This window comes from Pipistrellus hanaki (genome assembly GCF_964339955.1).
Source record: "Pipistrellus hanaki genome assembly, chromosome: 1".
Classification (NCBI taxonomy): domain Eukaryota; kingdom Metazoa; phylum Chordata; class Mammalia; order Chiroptera; family Vespertilionidae; genus Pipistrellus; species Pipistrellus hanaki.
In genome coordinates this window covers 45,651,342-45,669,794 of record NC_140503.1, presented here as the reverse complement: position 1 = coordinate 45,669,794, position 18,453 = coordinate 45,651,342, and the positions used below count along the sequence as shown (strand labels likewise).

At 35.1% G+C, this 18,453-nt stretch overlaps 1 protein-coding gene across 1 annotated transcript in view; it reads right to left on the bottom strand.

The window, feature by feature from the left end:
• VPS13C (vacuolar protein sorting 13 homolog C) overlaps positions 1-18,453 on the bottom strand; it is a 176,898-nt gene that overhangs the window by 100,838 nt on the left and 57,607 nt on the right. The window contains exons 17-27 of the mRNA XM_084886331.1: positions 18,059-18,201; positions 16,863-17,055; positions 14,454-14,568; positions 13,586-13,722; positions 12,105-12,228; positions 10,169-10,286; positions 9,244-9,373; positions 8,119-8,197; positions 6,928-7,067; positions 1,384-1,537; positions 532-611 (exon numbers count right to left, since the gene is read on the bottom strand). Coding sequence (XP_084742457.1) covers positions 532-611; positions 1,384-1,537; positions 6,928-7,067; positions 8,119-8,197; positions 9,244-9,373; positions 10,169-10,286; positions 12,105-12,228; positions 13,586-13,722; positions 14,454-14,568; positions 16,863-17,055; positions 18,059-18,201 — 1,413 coding nt within the window. The remainder of the gene's footprint in view (positions 1-531; positions 612-1,383; positions 1,538-6,927; positions 7,068-8,118; positions 8,198-9,243; positions 9,374-10,168; positions 10,287-12,104; positions 12,229-13,585; positions 13,723-14,453; positions 14,569-16,862; positions 17,056-18,058; positions 18,202-18,453) is intronic.

Sequence of the window (18,453 nt, the reverse complement as noted above, 5' to 3'; positions counted from 1 at the left end):
CACATCTTTGTGAGGAAGTGATGGTCAATTAGCATATTCCATCTTTATTAGATAGGACTAGAGGCCTGGTGCACAAAATTTGTGCACTGGGGGGCAATCTCCCTCAACCCAGCCTGTATCTTCTCCAATATGGGACCCCTAGTGGGGTGTCTGACTGCCAATTTAGGCCCGATCCACAGGATCCCAATGGCCCTGCCCTACAAGCCTGGTCACCCCCAACTGCCCTGTGGGATCCGGCCTAAACTGGCAGTCAGACATCCATCTCACAATCCAGGACTGCTGGCTCCCAACCACTTGCCTGGCTGCCTGCCTGATTGCCCCTAACTGCTTCTGTCTGCCAGCCTGATCACCTCCTAACCATTCCACTGCCAGCCTGCTCCCCTGCTGGCCCGATCGTCCCCAACTTCCCTCCCCTGTCGGCCATCTTGTGGTGGCCATCTTGTGACTACATGGGGGCAGCCATGTTGTGTGAGGGTGTGATGGTCAACTTGCATATTACCTCTTTATTATACAGGATGATATGGACTATACCTTAATATACTCCACTTTTAAAAGATCTAATCCAGGTTTGTCAGAAGAGCTAATCAAGTGAAGTGGCTTTTTTTTGGATCCTAGATTAAAGAGGAAAAAAAAAGTGTTTCAAATAAATTGTTCTCTTTAGATGACATTTTTTTTTTTCGTAAACTGAGATTTATTTTACTTTCAACTATTTTTGAAAAAAATAAAAAGTAGGTATTTTATTTGACTAAAATATTAGGTAATTTTAATTTAAGTGGGTTCACCCATTCTTTCATTCCTTATATATCTCATGAGCACACAAAATGTAAACTAAAATAAACTATAAGCACTTTTGAAATAAAGAATTTTACATTCCACCATTTTTATTTTTATAACATGGTGCTGTTTTCCTATTCAATAGAAAGAACAAAAACTTCAATATTATAAACCCAGAAATAAATTTTAGGTTTGGCCATTCAAAAGATGCATGATCTTGAGTAAGTAAACTATTTAACCTTTCTTTGTTTGTAAAATGGAAATAATACTGCCATATAAAGGAGATTTACTAGTATGTGGACTCTCCAAGGTAGTAAATCATAGTACTTAAGAATCCAGGTTTCAAGGGTTGAGCCATTAACTAGGATGAATGACCTTAAATGAACTACATAAAAAACTTTTGCTTTAGTTCCTCAATCTGGAGATAGTAACATTGCCTTTCTCATAGCAGTGTTATAAGAATTAAGTGGGTTATTATTTGAAAAATGCTTAGAACAGTGCTAGCTATTTTTTATTATAAACACTGTTATATAAATGAAAATATTTCAGACACAGAAAAGTGGTTTTATATTTATTATTAGCTATTGTTTCCATTTTTATGTCTATTACCTTGTATTTCATAGTAATCCAAGCTGATTTTCTTTAGGTAAGATACTGCAATTAAATCAAATGTTCTTACTGTAGCCTCTGTTCCTAACTGAGTGACATTAAATACTAGAATTGTATCTTCTTCTTTCTGTTGTTTGGTAAATTCCAAAATCACCTAAAAGAATCAGTGAAAGGTTAAGTAATCTGAATCATACTAAAAAAATAAAATTAAAATTAAAATTTTTTTTTAAATCCTTCTTTGCACACATCATCAATGAGAAGCTTAAAAATTTTGCTCACACTTGTCTACCAGTAACTTATTTACTATGATTGGAAATTATCATCTAAATTCTATTATTGAGAACTATAACTATATCTATACGAAATCATGATGAAATTTAATATCCATTATTGATTTATATTTTTAAGTTTAGTAAAAATAGAATATCTTGATTCTTCCATAATATGACTTTTTTAAACCTGTATCTCAAAAAAGAAATCATATTTAGTGATACAAGAAACATTCTCAATAAAATAAAAAGTAAGATAAGGATATTCACTATTATATTACTATTCAAACTTATTCTGAAAATTCACTATTGTACTATTATTCAATTTATTTAGCAGATGAAAAATAGAATACATATGTGGCAATTTTTAAAACATGCAAGTTCTTTGACACTCCAACGAGGTGGAGGGTCTTTGTCCCTTTACATTTGGGCAGGCTTGTTATTTGTCTTAATCTCAGAGTACGGAGGAAGTAATACTATAATGACTTCCGATGTCAAAAAAGGCTATGAAACTTCCACTGTGAATGCTCATCCTGAGGGCCATGCATCAATGGCCAGCCTCATCGGTGAGCCACCTCTGAGCCCCTCTGACAGACACTTCAGGTCACTATAACATCGTCAAATCTGACTATAAGTATGTAAAAGACTATACACAAAAATTACTAAACTGTACCCTTCCAGAATTCCTAAACCACAAAACTGTAAGCAAAATAAAATAGCCGTTTTGAGCTAATACATTTTAGAATAACCTGTGAGGCAGCAATAATAACTGAAACACTATAAATGCTGAAAGAAAGCAAAAATAAGCAGTAATAAAATTACTGCTTATAGTTAAGAAAAACCAAGAAGAATGTCATATGAAAAACAAAATCTATTGTAAAAATATTTAATACAGAACTGACATACAAAAATAAATTTGAGATATAACAATGATTTAAATGAAAACATTGATGTCATAAAATGTAAAATATAAAAATAGAGAATAATTTTCTATACATACACTAAAACTAGGATATAAACACAAAATTCAATAAATTTCACTACAGAAACATTTAAAACTTCAAAATGGAAAAAAAAAAAAAAAGTCAAATTGAGAAAAGTATTTCAAATAGTACTACCGTGCTTCCCTGAAAATAAGACATCCTCCGAAAATAAGACCTACTTACAGGTTTCCTTCTGAATGAAATATAAGGCATTCCCCCGAAAATAAGGGCCCCCCCCTAGGCTAAACATGAGAGATTTGGTCCACTGATTCTGAAAGAAATGGAATCACAAGAAATTCACCAGGAAATTCAGGAATTGGATTGTTATGACGATGTTCCAGAAGATGACGACATGATTGTCATTGAATAAATGAGTAAATTCTTGATACTGTAGGATTCACAGTTTGTCTGGTTTGTGTTGACAACTACCGTACTACCGTACTGTATACAGGTAATAAATTTCCTTTATTTTCATTTAACAATAAATGTGTACCGTATTCTTCTTCATGGAAAAATAAGACATCCCCTGAAAATAAGACCTATGCATCTTTGGGAGCAAAAATTAATATAAGACACTGTCTTATTTTGGGGGAAACAGGGTACTATTTTTTTTTTCTTAAAGGAGTTTATTTATCACTTTAGTTCATTCATTCAATAGTTAATAAAATATTTATTGGGCATCTACCATGTATGAAGTTGTGCCAGCCACTAAAGATATTGAAGTGACCTGGACAGACAAGGTTCTTGTCTTCATGAAGCCTACATTTTAGGAAGAATGGAGAAAAATGAAGGTTGCTATCTTGTATGAGAGCGGGGGGGGGGGGGGGGGGGAGGGGGGCGGGGGGTGTTGTCAGACCTTTCCAATATGATGGCATTTGAGTAAATATCTAAAGAAAGTAAAGAATTAAGTTATACAGGAAGAGTATTTCAGGCAAAGGAAACAGTAAGTGCAAAGAATGTGCTTTGGTATAAGGGAGACTATAAGACAAGTGTAAATAATATAAGAACTTTGCTCACTACTTTAGCTCCAGTAACTAAAACAATGCCTGGTACATGATGGCACTTGATAAATACTTACTGCAGAAATGAATGAAATATAGCTGGAGTAGAGTGAAAAGAATTCCATGAAAGCCCTTATAGATTATAGGAAGGACTAAGCTCTTTGCTCTGAGTGAGATAGGAAACCAGTAGGTGAGCAGTGACATAATCTGACTTTCAGTTTAAAAGGATCATTCTGGTTTGAACAACCAAGATGGTGGCATAGGTGAACACCTGTACTTGCTGACTCTCACAATTACATCAAAACTCCAACTAAAAGACAAAACAAATATCATCCAGAACGATGGGAAACCTGGTTGAGTGGAAGTTCTACAACTAGAAGGAAAGAAAAAAGCGCATTGAGACTGGTAGGAGATACTGAAGTACAGAAGTGCAGAGGTACGGAGACACGTGAAATGGGCTGACAACTGGGGGCGCTTTTGTCAGTCAGGAGGTAGGTACAAGCTCCCGATTGCTCTGAACTCCAGTTCCAGGCAAGACCCTGGGGACCCAGACTCATACGGGGAGAAACTGGACTGTCTGGCTTCGGGCAAAAATGAGAGGGCAGCTTTCTTTCAGAGGTACTTGCAGCAACCATTGTTCCTGGACAGGGGCCTTGGGACACAGAGCCCCAGGGCAGGGCCGACTGGCAGCCATTGCTGTTAGCTACGCCCTGATACCCCACCCAACACAATTTACAACCCCACCCAAGTTGTACACAGCAGCTTTTGCCTATGAATACCCTGTTCCCATGGCAAACTAAAATCTAACAAACTGCAGCTGGGTCAGAGAGCTCCAAAGCATCCAAAAGAAAGCCTATGGCCCTGCAGCAGCAGCTTGCATTGCTTCAGAACTGGGCCTCATCTGGCACTTCCAAACCCCAAACAAAGAGGAGGAATCTGCAGATCCCTCTGTAGCTCTTACGGGGTAGCATCAGGCCGTAGCTGACTTTGCACCTCCTTAGAGATCCAAGAGCTAGTGTACCCAATGGTCAGTGTGAGAACATACCAGATTACAGTCCTTCCCATCCATAAGCGACACACTCAAGGGGCAGATTCAGTGAACACCGAAGCCCCACTGAAGCAAGTCATGCCCCATAAGGTTGTCTCGAGAACAGCAGTTCTCCCATTATAGACACAGCTGGTCCCCACGGCCAATTAGTCTGGATATCAATTCCTCCCAGTTATACCAACACAATCAACGCTTAACTACAACAAGACTGTGCACACAGCCCACAAAGGGGTGCACCAAGGTATCCACTTCAGTTAACTGGGGAGGCTGAGCCACTAGACCCTATAGGACACCTAGCACACAGAGCCACTCTATCAACACAGGGAAGCAGCCAAAATGCGAAAACAAAGAAACAGGTCACAAATGAAATAAATGGAGGAAAGCAAATGACTGGGTATAGAGTTCAAAACCACAGTTATAAGGTTACTCAAGAATCTTCTAGAAACCTCCAAGAAATTTAGTGAGACCTTCAAGAATATGAAAAAGGACCAACTAGAAATTAAGTATACACTAACTAAAATAAAGAGTAATATACAGAGATCCAAGAGTAGACTAGAGGATCCCAAGAATCAAGTCAAAGATTTGAAATATGAAGAAGCAAAAAACACCCAACCAGAAAAGAAAAAAAATCCAAAAATATGAAGACAGTGTAAGGAGCCTCTGGGACAACTTCAAGCATACCAGCATTCAAATTATGGAGGTGCCAGAGAAGAGAGAAAGATATTGAAAACCTATTTGAAGAAATAATGACAGAAAACTTCCCCTACCTGGTGAAAGAAGTATACTCACAAGTCCAGGAAGCGCAGAGAACCCCAAACAAAAGGAATCCAAAGAGGACCACACCAAGACACATAATAATTAAAATGCCAAGGGCAAAAGATAAAGAGAGAATATTAAAAGCAGCAAGAGAAAAACAGTTAGTTACCTACAAGGGAGTACCCATATGACTGTCAGCAGATTTCTCAACACAGACTATGCAGGCCAGATGGGAATGGCAAAAATATTCAGAGTGATGAACAGCAAGAACCTACAACCAAGGTTACTCTACCCAGCAAAGCTATCATTTAGAATTGAAGGGCAGATAAAGAGCTTCACACACAAGAAAAGACTAAAGGAGTTCATCACCACCAAACCAGTATTATATGAAATGCTAAAAGGTATTCTTTAAGAAGAGGTAGAAGAAGAAAATTATGAACAACAAAGTGACAACAAATACAATATCTATCAACAAGTGAATCTAAAAATCAAGTGAATAGAAAATCTGAGGAAGAGAATAAACTGGTGAATATAATAGAATCAGGGGCATAGAAAGGCAGTGGTCTAACAATTCTCGGGGGGAAGAGAGTGTGGAGGGTGTGGGAAGAGATGGGACAAAAATCTTACACTTATAGACAAGGACAGTGGGGTGGTGGTGGAATAAGAGAATGGGATGGCATAGGAACCAGGTGGAGGGCAGCTATTGGGAAGGGGGGATAGGGAGAAACAAATGTAATAAACTGAACAATAAAGATTTATTAAATTAAAAATTAAAAATTAAAATAAAAAGATTACTCTGGCCCTGGTTCAGCTGGAGCACGTAGAGAAGGCAAATGATCCATGTTTCTCTCAGACATCAATGTTTCTCTCTCTCTCTCCTCCCCCAACCCTAGTTCCTTCCTCTCTCTCAAATCCATAAAATCAGAGGGGGCCGAAACCGGTTTGGCTCAGTGGTAGCGTTGGTCTGCGGACTAAAAGGTTCCAGGTTCGATTCCGGTCAGGGCATGTACATTGGTTGCGGACACATCCCCGGTAGGGGGTGTGCAAGAGGCAGCTGGTCGATGTTTCTCTCTCATCGACGTTTCTAGCTCTCTATTCCTCTCCCTTCCTCTCTGTAAAAAATCAATAAAATATATTTAAAAAATAAAAAATAAATAAAATAAATAAATAAATAAAATCAGAGGGGAAATTTTTAAATAAATGTCACAGAAATTCTCTAAAAAAAAGAAAATCCTAATTAAGAGTATTGAGCTTTTTCAGAATACATCAGATATACTATAGATCACTCTTATATCAGATTTTACAAAAAAAAACAATTCATTTTCTTGGAACTGTATGTGGGGGGAGGAAGACACTAGAAAAAATAGTGTACTACATTTTATATATAATATATAAATATGTGATCCGCATATTTTGGCTCTCATATTGGACAGTTTATAAGGACAGTGATAATAAGAATATATTTGTTTATATACAAATATGTATACCTCTTTAATTTCAAACTTTAGTAGAAGATTAATGAGCTCCTCATTTGGGGCCTCTGCAACTTTTTTTCGTTCTGATCCTTTCATACTTTTACCAATCTGTATGTCTCCATCTTCTGCATCAAAATACTCATCATCAGACTCTAAGGAAGAAGATATTCATTTGACTTGAGAGAATGTCCATTGAGGACTACATAAAACACTCAAATTTAAATCTCTCAATAATTAAATTCATTTATTAGATATAATCTTCATATTCAGAGTAAGAATATAGTTTCAATGTTTTTCTAGGTCTCACAAGGTGACTCAACCTGGCAAGTAATAAGTATAATATAAACAAAATCAAACTGCTCTATGTTTTTCACTTTCATCTATTCATTCAACTTTCAATAAAATATTTACTAGGTATCATCTATCATGCATCATCAGTCTGTACCAGTCACTAAGGACACCAGAATGACAAGGATCCTTGTCCTCTTGAAGCTTATATTTTAGTTCAAAATTAAAAGAGATCAGTTAGGCTAGAGCAATAGTTCTCAACCTTCCTAATGCCGTGACCATATAATACAGTTCCTTATGTTGTGGTGACCCTCAACCATAAAATTATTTTCGTTGCTACTTCATAATTGTAATTTTGCTACTGTTAATGAATCATAATGTAATATCTGTGCTTTCCAATGGTCTTAGCTCTACAGCAGCGGCTCTCAACCTGTGGGTCACAGGTCAATTCCTGTCATGACCCACAGATTGAGAAATGGTAGGAGAGTTGCCTAAGACCATCAGAAAACACAGATATTTACATTACGATTCATTAACAGTAGCAAAATTATAGTTATGAAGTAGCAATAAAAATAATTTTATGGTTGGGGGTCACCACAATATGAGGAACTGTATTAAAGGGTTGCGGCATTACAAAGGTTGAAAACCACTGGGCTAGAGCCAAACAAAAGAATCAGGTAGTGATTGGGGGTGGGGGGGGATTTTTAAAATCCTAAGCATTTTCATTCACAAAAATCCTTTTAATCAAATGAAGAAACTTGGGCTTTAAAAAAAGAGACTCAAAACATACTATTGGTTAGTAGCACAACTAGAAATAAAACCAGAAAATTACTATAATACTTTCAAAATTCTTTTTTTTCTGAAAATGTTCTCTCTATATATTTGATTTAATAAATAACACATTACTTTCCTTACCTGATTCCATTCCATCTAGCAACAGTGATGTACCAAGTAAGTCCTTTGTCCTATTTGAAATAACAGGAACTGAGGAAACCTAGCAAATAATATAAAAAGTTTCCTTAATATACTAATCTAGCAGGATTAAGTATACAGAAATGAAACAAATACTGAAAAAGTAACACTAATTATTAAGACTACTACTTGCAATTATAAAAACAGAACAATGTACAACTCTAGTAGATGAGTCTATTTATCATTGCGTGTCATTAGTTGTTATATATTATAATACTAGAGGCCGGATGCACAAAATCTGTGCAAGGGGCTCAGCCCTCACATCCCGGCTTCATCTGAAAGGTCATCCGGAAGGATATCGGGAGGTCGTTTGGCTGTCCAGTTTAATTAGCAGATTAGCTCTTTATTATATAGGATAAACTGTGTATCTTTATTATAGGTTCCTGGAAAAGGTATAAGTGTTAGGTGGCTCTCTCAAATTTTGTTTCAAAGTAAGTGAAAATCCAACAGTTATATTCAGTGGTAAAGATCAATTACAACTAGCTATCTAGAAATTTTAAGTAAATTTTACAACAATTATTTTATTTTGCAACAATATAAAAATTTCTATATCTAGTTTCATTTGAAATAATAGAGGCCAAATGAACGAAATTCGTGCAAGGTGCTCGGCCCCCACAGCCGCGGTAGCTTGCCTTGGCTCTTGCAATTGTGCCAGCTGCCTCAACTCTCACAGCCCTGGCTTTGTCTGGAAGGACATCTAGAAGGATGTCCAGAAAGTTGTTCAGCTGTCTGGGCTAATTAGCATATTATGCTGTTATTATTATAGATATTTCATAAATTTGAAAGACATTTTTCCTTTCACATATGTATTTTTGCTCCCTTCATTCCCTAAAACTGATTTCCTACCACCACTCTAAAACAGTAGTGAAACTAGGCTACAACTGTTATTCAATGTCCTAGGCAGTTCTATAATATATAGATTCAACAGCAGTAAACCTCAAACGTGCACCAAATAAATGAAACTAACCCTAAAAAATATTTAAAAATAAAACTATTCACAGAACATTAAAAACAACTCATCATAAATACAAAGGTAAAGAGATTTAGCATTTCATTATATCCATTTACCTGTCTCTCAGGAGACTGTTCAGATGATTTCTGTGGCAAGGGTATACTGTTAATCAAACACAGCATATTTTTCATCTTCTGGTCAGAAATTCTCACATGCATCAAAGGAAGCCCTCCTGATACTTTAAATCTAAAAATGCAAGTCAACAATACAGTTTTAAGGCCCAGTTTCTCTATAATAAGGAGGGGGAAAGGACTGGTGAAGAAACTACACTGTAGGCTCAAAGTTACAAATAAGATGTACAATTCCACAACAAAATTTTAGCAAATCAAATTTAACAATATTTTAAAGAAATAATCATTACCAAATAAGGTTATCTAATAATGCAAGGCAGATTTAATATACATCTGATAATGAGCTATTGATAACCACAACATGAATGAATCTCTAATTAATTATGCTAAATGAAAAAAGCCAAACAAAAGAGTTGAAACTGTATGGTCCTATCTATACAAAATTCTAGACAATTTTGACAAATCTATAGTGTCAGGAAACAGACCAACGTTGTCCAGAGAAGTTAGGAAAGGAGAAAGGAGGAAATACAAAGGGGCACAAGGGCTCTGGGGGATGACGGATGTGCTCATTTTGACTGTGGTGATGGTTTCATAGCTTTACAAGTCAAAACCTACTGAACTGTATACTTTAAATAGATACAGCTTACTGAATGTCAGTAATTATATATATTTCATAATTATCTATTTAAATTCAAAATTTAGTTCTTACTTTTCATCCCCTTAGATATTTCTCAAGATTTTTTTATAGTTTCATAATCAAAAGAACCTTTAAGAAAAATATATTTCTGTTAAAAAATAATCATTTTTTCTCTTCTTCAGAAATCTAGCTTTTCTTCATTAAAATCCTGATACCAATACAGATATATTTCATCTTGTTGATTTTATAATATAAAAGAAACTCATACATTACCTGGCCATTCTAATGTCTTTTTCTACCATTGCTTTGGCCAACTCAACATGAATATCCATGGGTTGCAAAATATGCATAGTTGATGGATGCTGAAATCGACACTTTTTCCAGTTTTCCTCTTAAACAAACAAAAAAAAAATGTATTAATGACTTTTTTAATTCATTAAATATTTATATATATATATATATATATATATATATATATATATATATACATATACATATATATATAATTGATTTCAGAGAGGGAGAGATAGAAACATTAATGATGAGAGAGAATCATTGATTGGCTGCCTCCTACACTTCCTACTGGGGATCGAGCCTACAACCCAGGCATTTGTCCTTGACCAGAATCAAACCCAGGACCCTTCAGTCTGCAAGCTGACACTCTATACACTGAGCTAAACCAGCCAGGGCTAAATATTTTTTAGATCACCAGATAGCTTAACATGTCAAAACCTACTGAATCTGTAGAAAAATACTCTAATAAACATATTCAATGGATGTCAACTTTTACTGCTTTTAGCATATAAGTTAAATAACCTATATTTTAAAAATAGAGATAGGACTATGATATATAAATAATTCAAAATATTTCTTTGGAGAATGTTTATAAAACAGCTGTCATTTCAAAACCAACAGGAAAAGCTCAGAAATGTATTGCCTTGATTACAAAATTAGAGATCAGAGGGGTTGTTACAGTTAAGAAAAAAAATGAAAAATGAAGGACAGGAAAAAAGGCACACAATTAGCACACAATTCTAAAGCAAAAATGAGTTTTCATGACAAAAAAGTGCAATAATTACTTTTCATGAAATAGGAAGATCCCAAAAACAGACTTTTCAATGACTAACAAAATCCTACACATATCTTAACACATGGCAATGACTAAACATCTTTTATCACTTATAATTCAAGCAATCATTATAAAGTACATACAACAGAAAAGGCAAATTAATGGTCTGTGTAGGTACTTCCCATTAAGGGATTGATAGAATCCTAATATATAAAAACTAAGTAGAGCATTATATATTTACATTTTAATAAATTTCATTACTCACGCTAGAAGTATACATTCTACACACAAAGACTATCTTTTCCTTCAATGACCTACTACAAAGTGATATACTCTAGAGTAGGGGTGTCGAACTCAATCAGAGAAGGGGCCAAAATCTAAAATCTAGCCTAAATCGCGGGCCGAATGGTTTACTGAACAGTCATAAACTGACAATGTCATAAACTGACAGCGGAGTGCAGTGATGACAGCGCGGTGCAGGCCACATTGCAAGGCCTGGCGGGCTGGATTTGGCCCGCGGGCCTTGTGTTTGACATATGTGCTCTAGAGTATTTGGCAAATACTACTTCTAGAAACTAAAGAAGTATAGAGAACCAGCAATCTTTACTTAAGCAGTAGAAAATACAAAAGCTTTTGGAAAATAAATTAATTACTTTTATGTTTTAAGACTATATCCATACTTCTCAGATATCTACAAAAGTAAAAGATATAATACTATTGAAATAAAAACTAATCTAATACAGTAAAATATTTAAAAATAAAGACAGCAAGGGAAAACATCATTGAAACATTCCAAAAACTTTGAGACAGAGGAATTGAGCCAAGAGCAACTTCTATTTTGTGTTTTGGGCAGGTTCAGTCATATTACAAAAAAAAAAAAAAAAAAAAATTAGACAATAACTATACATAGATTAAAATGGTGCTAAGTACCATACTCTAAGATGAACAGCCAAATTTTTCATCTTCATTTGTTACTGAGAAAGATTTGCAATCATGGGCTTTCTTGATTGGTATGTTAAGAAACCAACAGGATATGTGTTCAAAATGTTACCAGAGTTGATTTACATGCACACATACACATCTATTTACAAAAACTATTCAACATAATTTCAAGATCCTAAAAACTGAGCAACCTATTACCTGCTTTTGCAAAGAGTAGTTGTACACTTTTTATTTCAACATCAAACTTGTCATATGCTTTATCCATTATTTCCTCCAGAGATGAATTACCAGTCTTCTGCAAACCTTGATCTTTACTGTTAAGCTAAAATGGAGAGGGAAAACTTCAATTTTTTAACAGAAAAGTACATAAGTCAATATACTTCAGTTGTGTTTTCTTAAAATTAACTAAAATGAAAACATTGCCCTTAATTCACATTTTGCTTAGTTTTCTGATAATTATTTGCAAATATTTTATTAGAAATGTAATATTTCAGCATATATCTCTAATATGTTTGAGTAATACATTACTCAGCACATCTGCACTAACTAGCTAGTAATTACATAGCTCCTATCTCAAATAATCTGTCTACACATACAACTCTTCCTGGCTCTCAGGAGTTATTGCCACAATGAAATAGCAGGTTTTATTCCTTCTTCTCCCCACTACATATGTAGAATAACTAGTCCATTAGAATTCAGCTCCAATCTCTACTTCCTTTTCCATCTTTTAAAGAAGGATTAATTCAGGACTATGTATATATAGTTTTAAAATATATTTTATTGATTTTTTACAGAGAGGAAGAGAGAGGGATAGAGAGCTAAAAACATCAATGAGAGAGAAACATTGATCAACTGCTTCCTGTACACCCGCTACTGGGAATGTGCCCACAACCAAGGTACATGCCCTTGACCGGAATCGAACCTGGGACCTTTCAGTCCATAGGCTGATGTTCTATCCATTGAGCCAAACTGGTTTTGTTAGGCCTTTATATTTTTAAATCTTCACATTTTCTCAGAGGCTTGAATTTCTACAAGCTTCACTACCCAAACAATATCTTAAATTATCTTATTCTATCAAACATATATTCATATGTGTATCGTTTCCTATTGTCAAAATAAAAAAACTAACAAATAACACTCTGAAATTAAACTCTGAAAACCTAGGAGTGTTTGAAAACTACTAGTGTTTCTGTCCAAGTAGAAAAAGACAACAGTAATCCAGTTCTCAAAGTCAAATTATCTCCTATTCCAAACAATTTTAGGTTTTTCTTTGCTTCTTTAATAGCCATAAAATCCTATATAATAAAGAAGTAATATGCAAATGAACATTAACCATGACACGTAAGGACCGAACAGCAGGAGGGCGGAGCAGCAAGGTACCAGCAGAGAGCTACAGGAGGGTGGGGCAGTGGGCTGAGAGCTACAGGAGGTCAGGGCAGGGAGCTTCATGGAGCGGAGAGCTACAAGCGGCACTCTACAAGCGGCAGTGAGCTACTTGCACACAGATTCGTGTGCAGAGCTATTAATATATATATAAAATAATAACCTAAGCTGACTTGACAAAATGCTAAGAAAAAGTAAGTCTAGGTTTAAGTAAATTTGAGTGGGGGAAAGCAAACTCACATAGCTAGGTACCAAGCTAAGCAAAAATGGTCAGACAGAAATGCCTGTGTACTTACTTGAAGTGTACCAAAATCTAAAATGAGAAGATCTGACTTTCTATGGTAGAAGCCTGTGTGTGGAACTATGAGATAAGAAGGCTTCAGATTTATCTTTAAATCAAGGACTTTTCGAGTTTCAATAATATGTGTAAGACCTAAAAAAAAAAAAAAAAAAAAAAAAAAAATTAAAGGTCAGAGGGTCAATTTGAAATGTATAATCATATTACTAACAACAAGAATATCAACTGGAAAGTATTATGAAGGATTTTCAATTCAGCAAGTAAAGGAGAATTGTATATGTTCAATGAGAAACAATCAATCTTATCTTCACACAGTACAGTAAACCCAACATAGCTACTGCTTTTTTGAGAGAATAATTCATTATTTCTTTAATTAAGTAAACAGATAAAGTAGTATTTATCAGTTCAGAGATAATGTTGTATAAAAGTATGTATCTTCTGTATCACAGTTTTTTAAGAATTGATCCAGAGGGATATCTTCTACCTCAAGCTCAGGTTCTTAAAGGTAATGTCACACAGAATCATCTGTGCCCAATATTTTTTTTTAATTCTTTTTATTAAATTATTATCTTTGTACATATACCACTGCCAAACCCGCCCCCCCCCCCCCATATACGGGGCGGGGGGGGAGGGTCAATGGTATATGTGCCCAATATTATTCTCTTTTTCACCTAATCTAGCTGGCATATTTGACTTTGGATAAACCACGTACATACAATGCTATTCCACTGCAGAAGATAGCCTGAATTTAAGATAAAGAAGAAAAAAAAAAGCAACCTATACTATTTTTAACATAATACTTGCATTAGAATACACAAAATTTTGAATGTTTAATTGATGCTTATGCAGAGAGGCAAATTCTTTACCTGCAGCTGTTCTCTCTTTAATTTCTTCCAGCTTCATCAATGTAGCTGATGTTATTTGCTCAAGATCTAATCCCTTATTTGACTGAAAGAATTCAACCACTGCATTAATGGTTTTCTGTAAAACAATTTAAATATAGATAAATTATACACAATACTTTCCACATTATAAATTTTTTAAGTTTTGGTTTAATTCTAAACAACTGGGGTTTAAACTGAGGAGGTACCTCCAAAGATAGTTTTCCCTCTAGAGTGAAAGAGAACCTAAAAAAGGGAATAGCCCAAGCAAGCTTACTCAAGAGGCAACAAATGTGTGCATATCATTAAAGTAACCTTAAATATATTTTATAGTGTCTCTAGTTTTAGCCCTAATTAGCCAGAAGTTAAAACTCCACTTCTTTATATTGAAAATGAATTCCCCTACACTTTGAAGAGGAAGTAAGAAAGCTGGTGAGCCCTTACTTACATCCAAAACTTGAATGTAAAAAATCAGAATGAGTTCTGGAGACTGGAGGTACAACAATGTGACTGTACCCACGATGTGAATCCATTTCTAAACTATAAAGTAAAAGTCAGGGATCTAAACAACAGGATGGAGACAACCTGAGTGATGCAATGAGTTGTGAACCATACACATCCTGTTGGCTAGCTTGAGATGAGTTAAGAGAGTCTAAACAAAAGATGAAGATATTGATACAGAACTAGATCCAGCTCTTTCAATAATATCTAAATGTGAATGTTTTTTTTTCATGTGAACAACATATTAAATTCTTTCTATTATTTCTAAAGCTCTTTAAGTTGGTTCCAAACATTGAGGAAAAAGAATAGGCAAAGATAAACTGTAGTATCGGGTCTAGTAATAATTAATGTCGTTTTTCAACATTCGTTTAAAATCTTGCTTGGCATTGACTTGTATTGACATAACCTTCAAACACGTGGTATCTACAGAACGTGTGAAGTGCAATTAACAAGTTTTGCTTGAAAAAGTTTGTGTTTGGTTTGGTTTTTGTTGCAAAACTAGGGCTAAGAAGATGGCGGATGAAGAGCATATTCGGCACTGCATGCTTTACGAGTTCCAATTAGGAAGAAAAGCAAGTGAGGCTGCAAAAAACATCTGTAGTGCTCTTGGTCAAGATGCAGTTAGCGCCAGAAAATGCCAGCGTTGGTTTGAGAAATTTCGCGAGGGAAATTTTTCGTTAGGTGACAAGAGTGGTCGAGGCCGTGTGTCCAATTTTGATCAAGAAGCTCTTCAAGCTCTTTTGGTGCAAAATCCTCAAATTACCCAACAAGAGCTTGCGACAACTTTAAATTGTTCACAAAAAACAATTTCCAATCAATTGCGTGCACTTGGCAAAGTCCAAAAGTTTGGAAAATGGGTTCCTCATGAGTTGACCGACAACAACCGTAATCAAAGAGTCACAATTTGCAGTTTGCTCCTCTCTCGTCAAAACCGTTTGCCGTTTTTTAGAGCAAATTGTTACTGGAGATGAAGAATGGGTGCTGTATGTTAATTTGAAAAGGAAGCCTCAATAGTTGGACAAAAATGAGGCTCCGCAGCCCACGCCAAAACCTGACTTGAATGCGAAAAAAGTGATGTTGTGTGTTTGGTGGAATTTTAAAGGAATTCTTCATTATGAACTTTTACCATCTAACCAAACCATTACAAGTGCAGTGTATAGTGCCCGATTGGAAAGGTTAGCCCAAGCTTTAAGAGAAAAAGAACCCGCGCTGATTAATCGGAAGGGCGTAATTCTTCACCACGATAACGCACGACCGCATACTGCAAGAATCACTGCTGAAAAACTGCGCCAGTTGGAATGGGAAGTTCTCCCTCAACCTGCATATTCTCCTGATATTGCCCCTTCCGATTACCATTTGTTTCGTTCTTTGCAAAACTTTCTTCTTGGAAAAAAATTTAATAATGAAGAATGCCTCAAAAATGCATTGACTGAATTTTTTGCATCAAAATCACAAGAATTTTACAACAGAGGGATTAAAATGCTTCCTGAGCATTGGGCACAAGTAGTAGAAAACAACGGCAACTATATTGTTGATTAAATTTTGTTGTATTGTTTAAATAAATTCGATTTAAAAAAGTATTGGAAAACGACATTAATTATTACTAGACCTAATAGTAAGCATGTAATGACTGGGAATAGTTGGTACAATGAACACAGCCTTTATAAATAGTAGATTCAATTTTTTTTTAATTGACATAAGCATAAATACACCTTGTGGTAGAAAAAATCTATAGCACATAAAAATTTTTCAAAATTAACTGAAAAACATATACTTCTTTTAGAATAAGAAAACAGTGGTAAGTAAATAAATGTTAAATACGAAAGAGAGAAAAATAAGAAAACCATATGTCAAACATGTAAGATATAAGATTCACTTTCTCTTTGTACTTACAGCATCATAGATGACCTCCACAGGCTGAGACTGAACAACGAGTATCTGGTCAGCAGGACTATTCTCTGGATTGGTTTCAAATTCAATTTTAAGCAAAGATGATGCAGTATCACCAATTGAAGCCACAAGGGATGGTACAGTATCCTGCTGTTTCAGACCTGTTATATACCAGTGTTCTAATTTTGCTTCCACCCTACAATCCAATGAAGAAACACAATTATTTGTAATATAATGGTTTAAAACACAAAGTTCCCTTTAAAACAACTCCACTGAAAGCCATGACCCCGAGCCATTACTCAGAGTTGAAATCCAAACTTCTCAACCTAGCATTCAATAACCCTCACAGCCTAAAGTAGGCTTTTTTCTTTATTTTCCTTGTCAGCCACATGAAAAATTTTAAAAAACAAACAGAACTTTACCCAACTTCCAGAACACTGCAGAAGTTCCCATAATTGCAGCATGAATACAAGCTATGCTCAATACTCATGAGACTCATATCCCTACCTTATGCCACCCTGAACACTCTCCTACCTCATCCATCCCTTCTTCTAGTTCTTTCCATTCAACTAGGTTAATAAGTCCCAGTTCTCCTAGACTGGTGTCAGCAAACTGCGGTTATTTGGCCCCTTGAGTGTTCTAATGCCACTTCTTCAAAATAGACTCACCCAGGCTGAAAACCAACTTCTGCACATGGGCCACGAAGTGTCAATCGCACTGTATGTGCGTGCCCATGCGTGGTATTTTGTGGAAGAGCCACACTGTACCTAGGCCAAATTTCTCTTCTACAATTGAACTTGCATAGCATTAACAATAAGGTATTAATTTTAGAATACCTTCTAACTTATGAGCTCTCTAATACTCTAAACAGATCTTAAAGTAACCTTTTGAATATCCTCTCTTATCAACTACAGCATAATGTTCTTGAAAATAGAAATTTATTGTTCCTATAGCCTTCATAGTATCAAATCAATAAACAGTATGCAACAAATATTTATAAAGAGTAGAACAAATGATGAGGTTGTCATATAACTGTAACAAAACAAATTCAAATATAAAATGACTACCGTGATACAAACAAACCCACAAAATAAAACTAGAGAAGGATGACTATTAATCAGTTTTTAATGGCAAGTAACACATCTTTGGGGCCTGAAGTCATATAAAATAAAAATTTAAATAAGTTTTTTAAAACTTACTTAAGTGCTTGTGCTCCTGGTCGCTGAGATACCTTGGTGCCCAGGCCAATTATCTGAATTTTTAGTATTTCTGGAATATTTTTGTTTTCTCTTATTGTAATAGACGTGCTTACTAATTTCACTGTCATTATATGAGCAACATACTAAACAAAAGAATGAATATTGTTAAAGATTAAGTAATTATTACTTTACTTAATAATTTATTCATTTAAATTTGTTGAGTTATAGTGATCTATAAAACATTATGGTAGGTTTCTGTATAATACCCTCACTATAAAAACATATATACATTGGAAAATTCAATACAAATTGCTTGCTCAAATAGTACACTTACAAAATTCAAAACTAATTTCTATTAAAGGTAATAAAAATAAAACATTTTGTGGTGTAAGAAT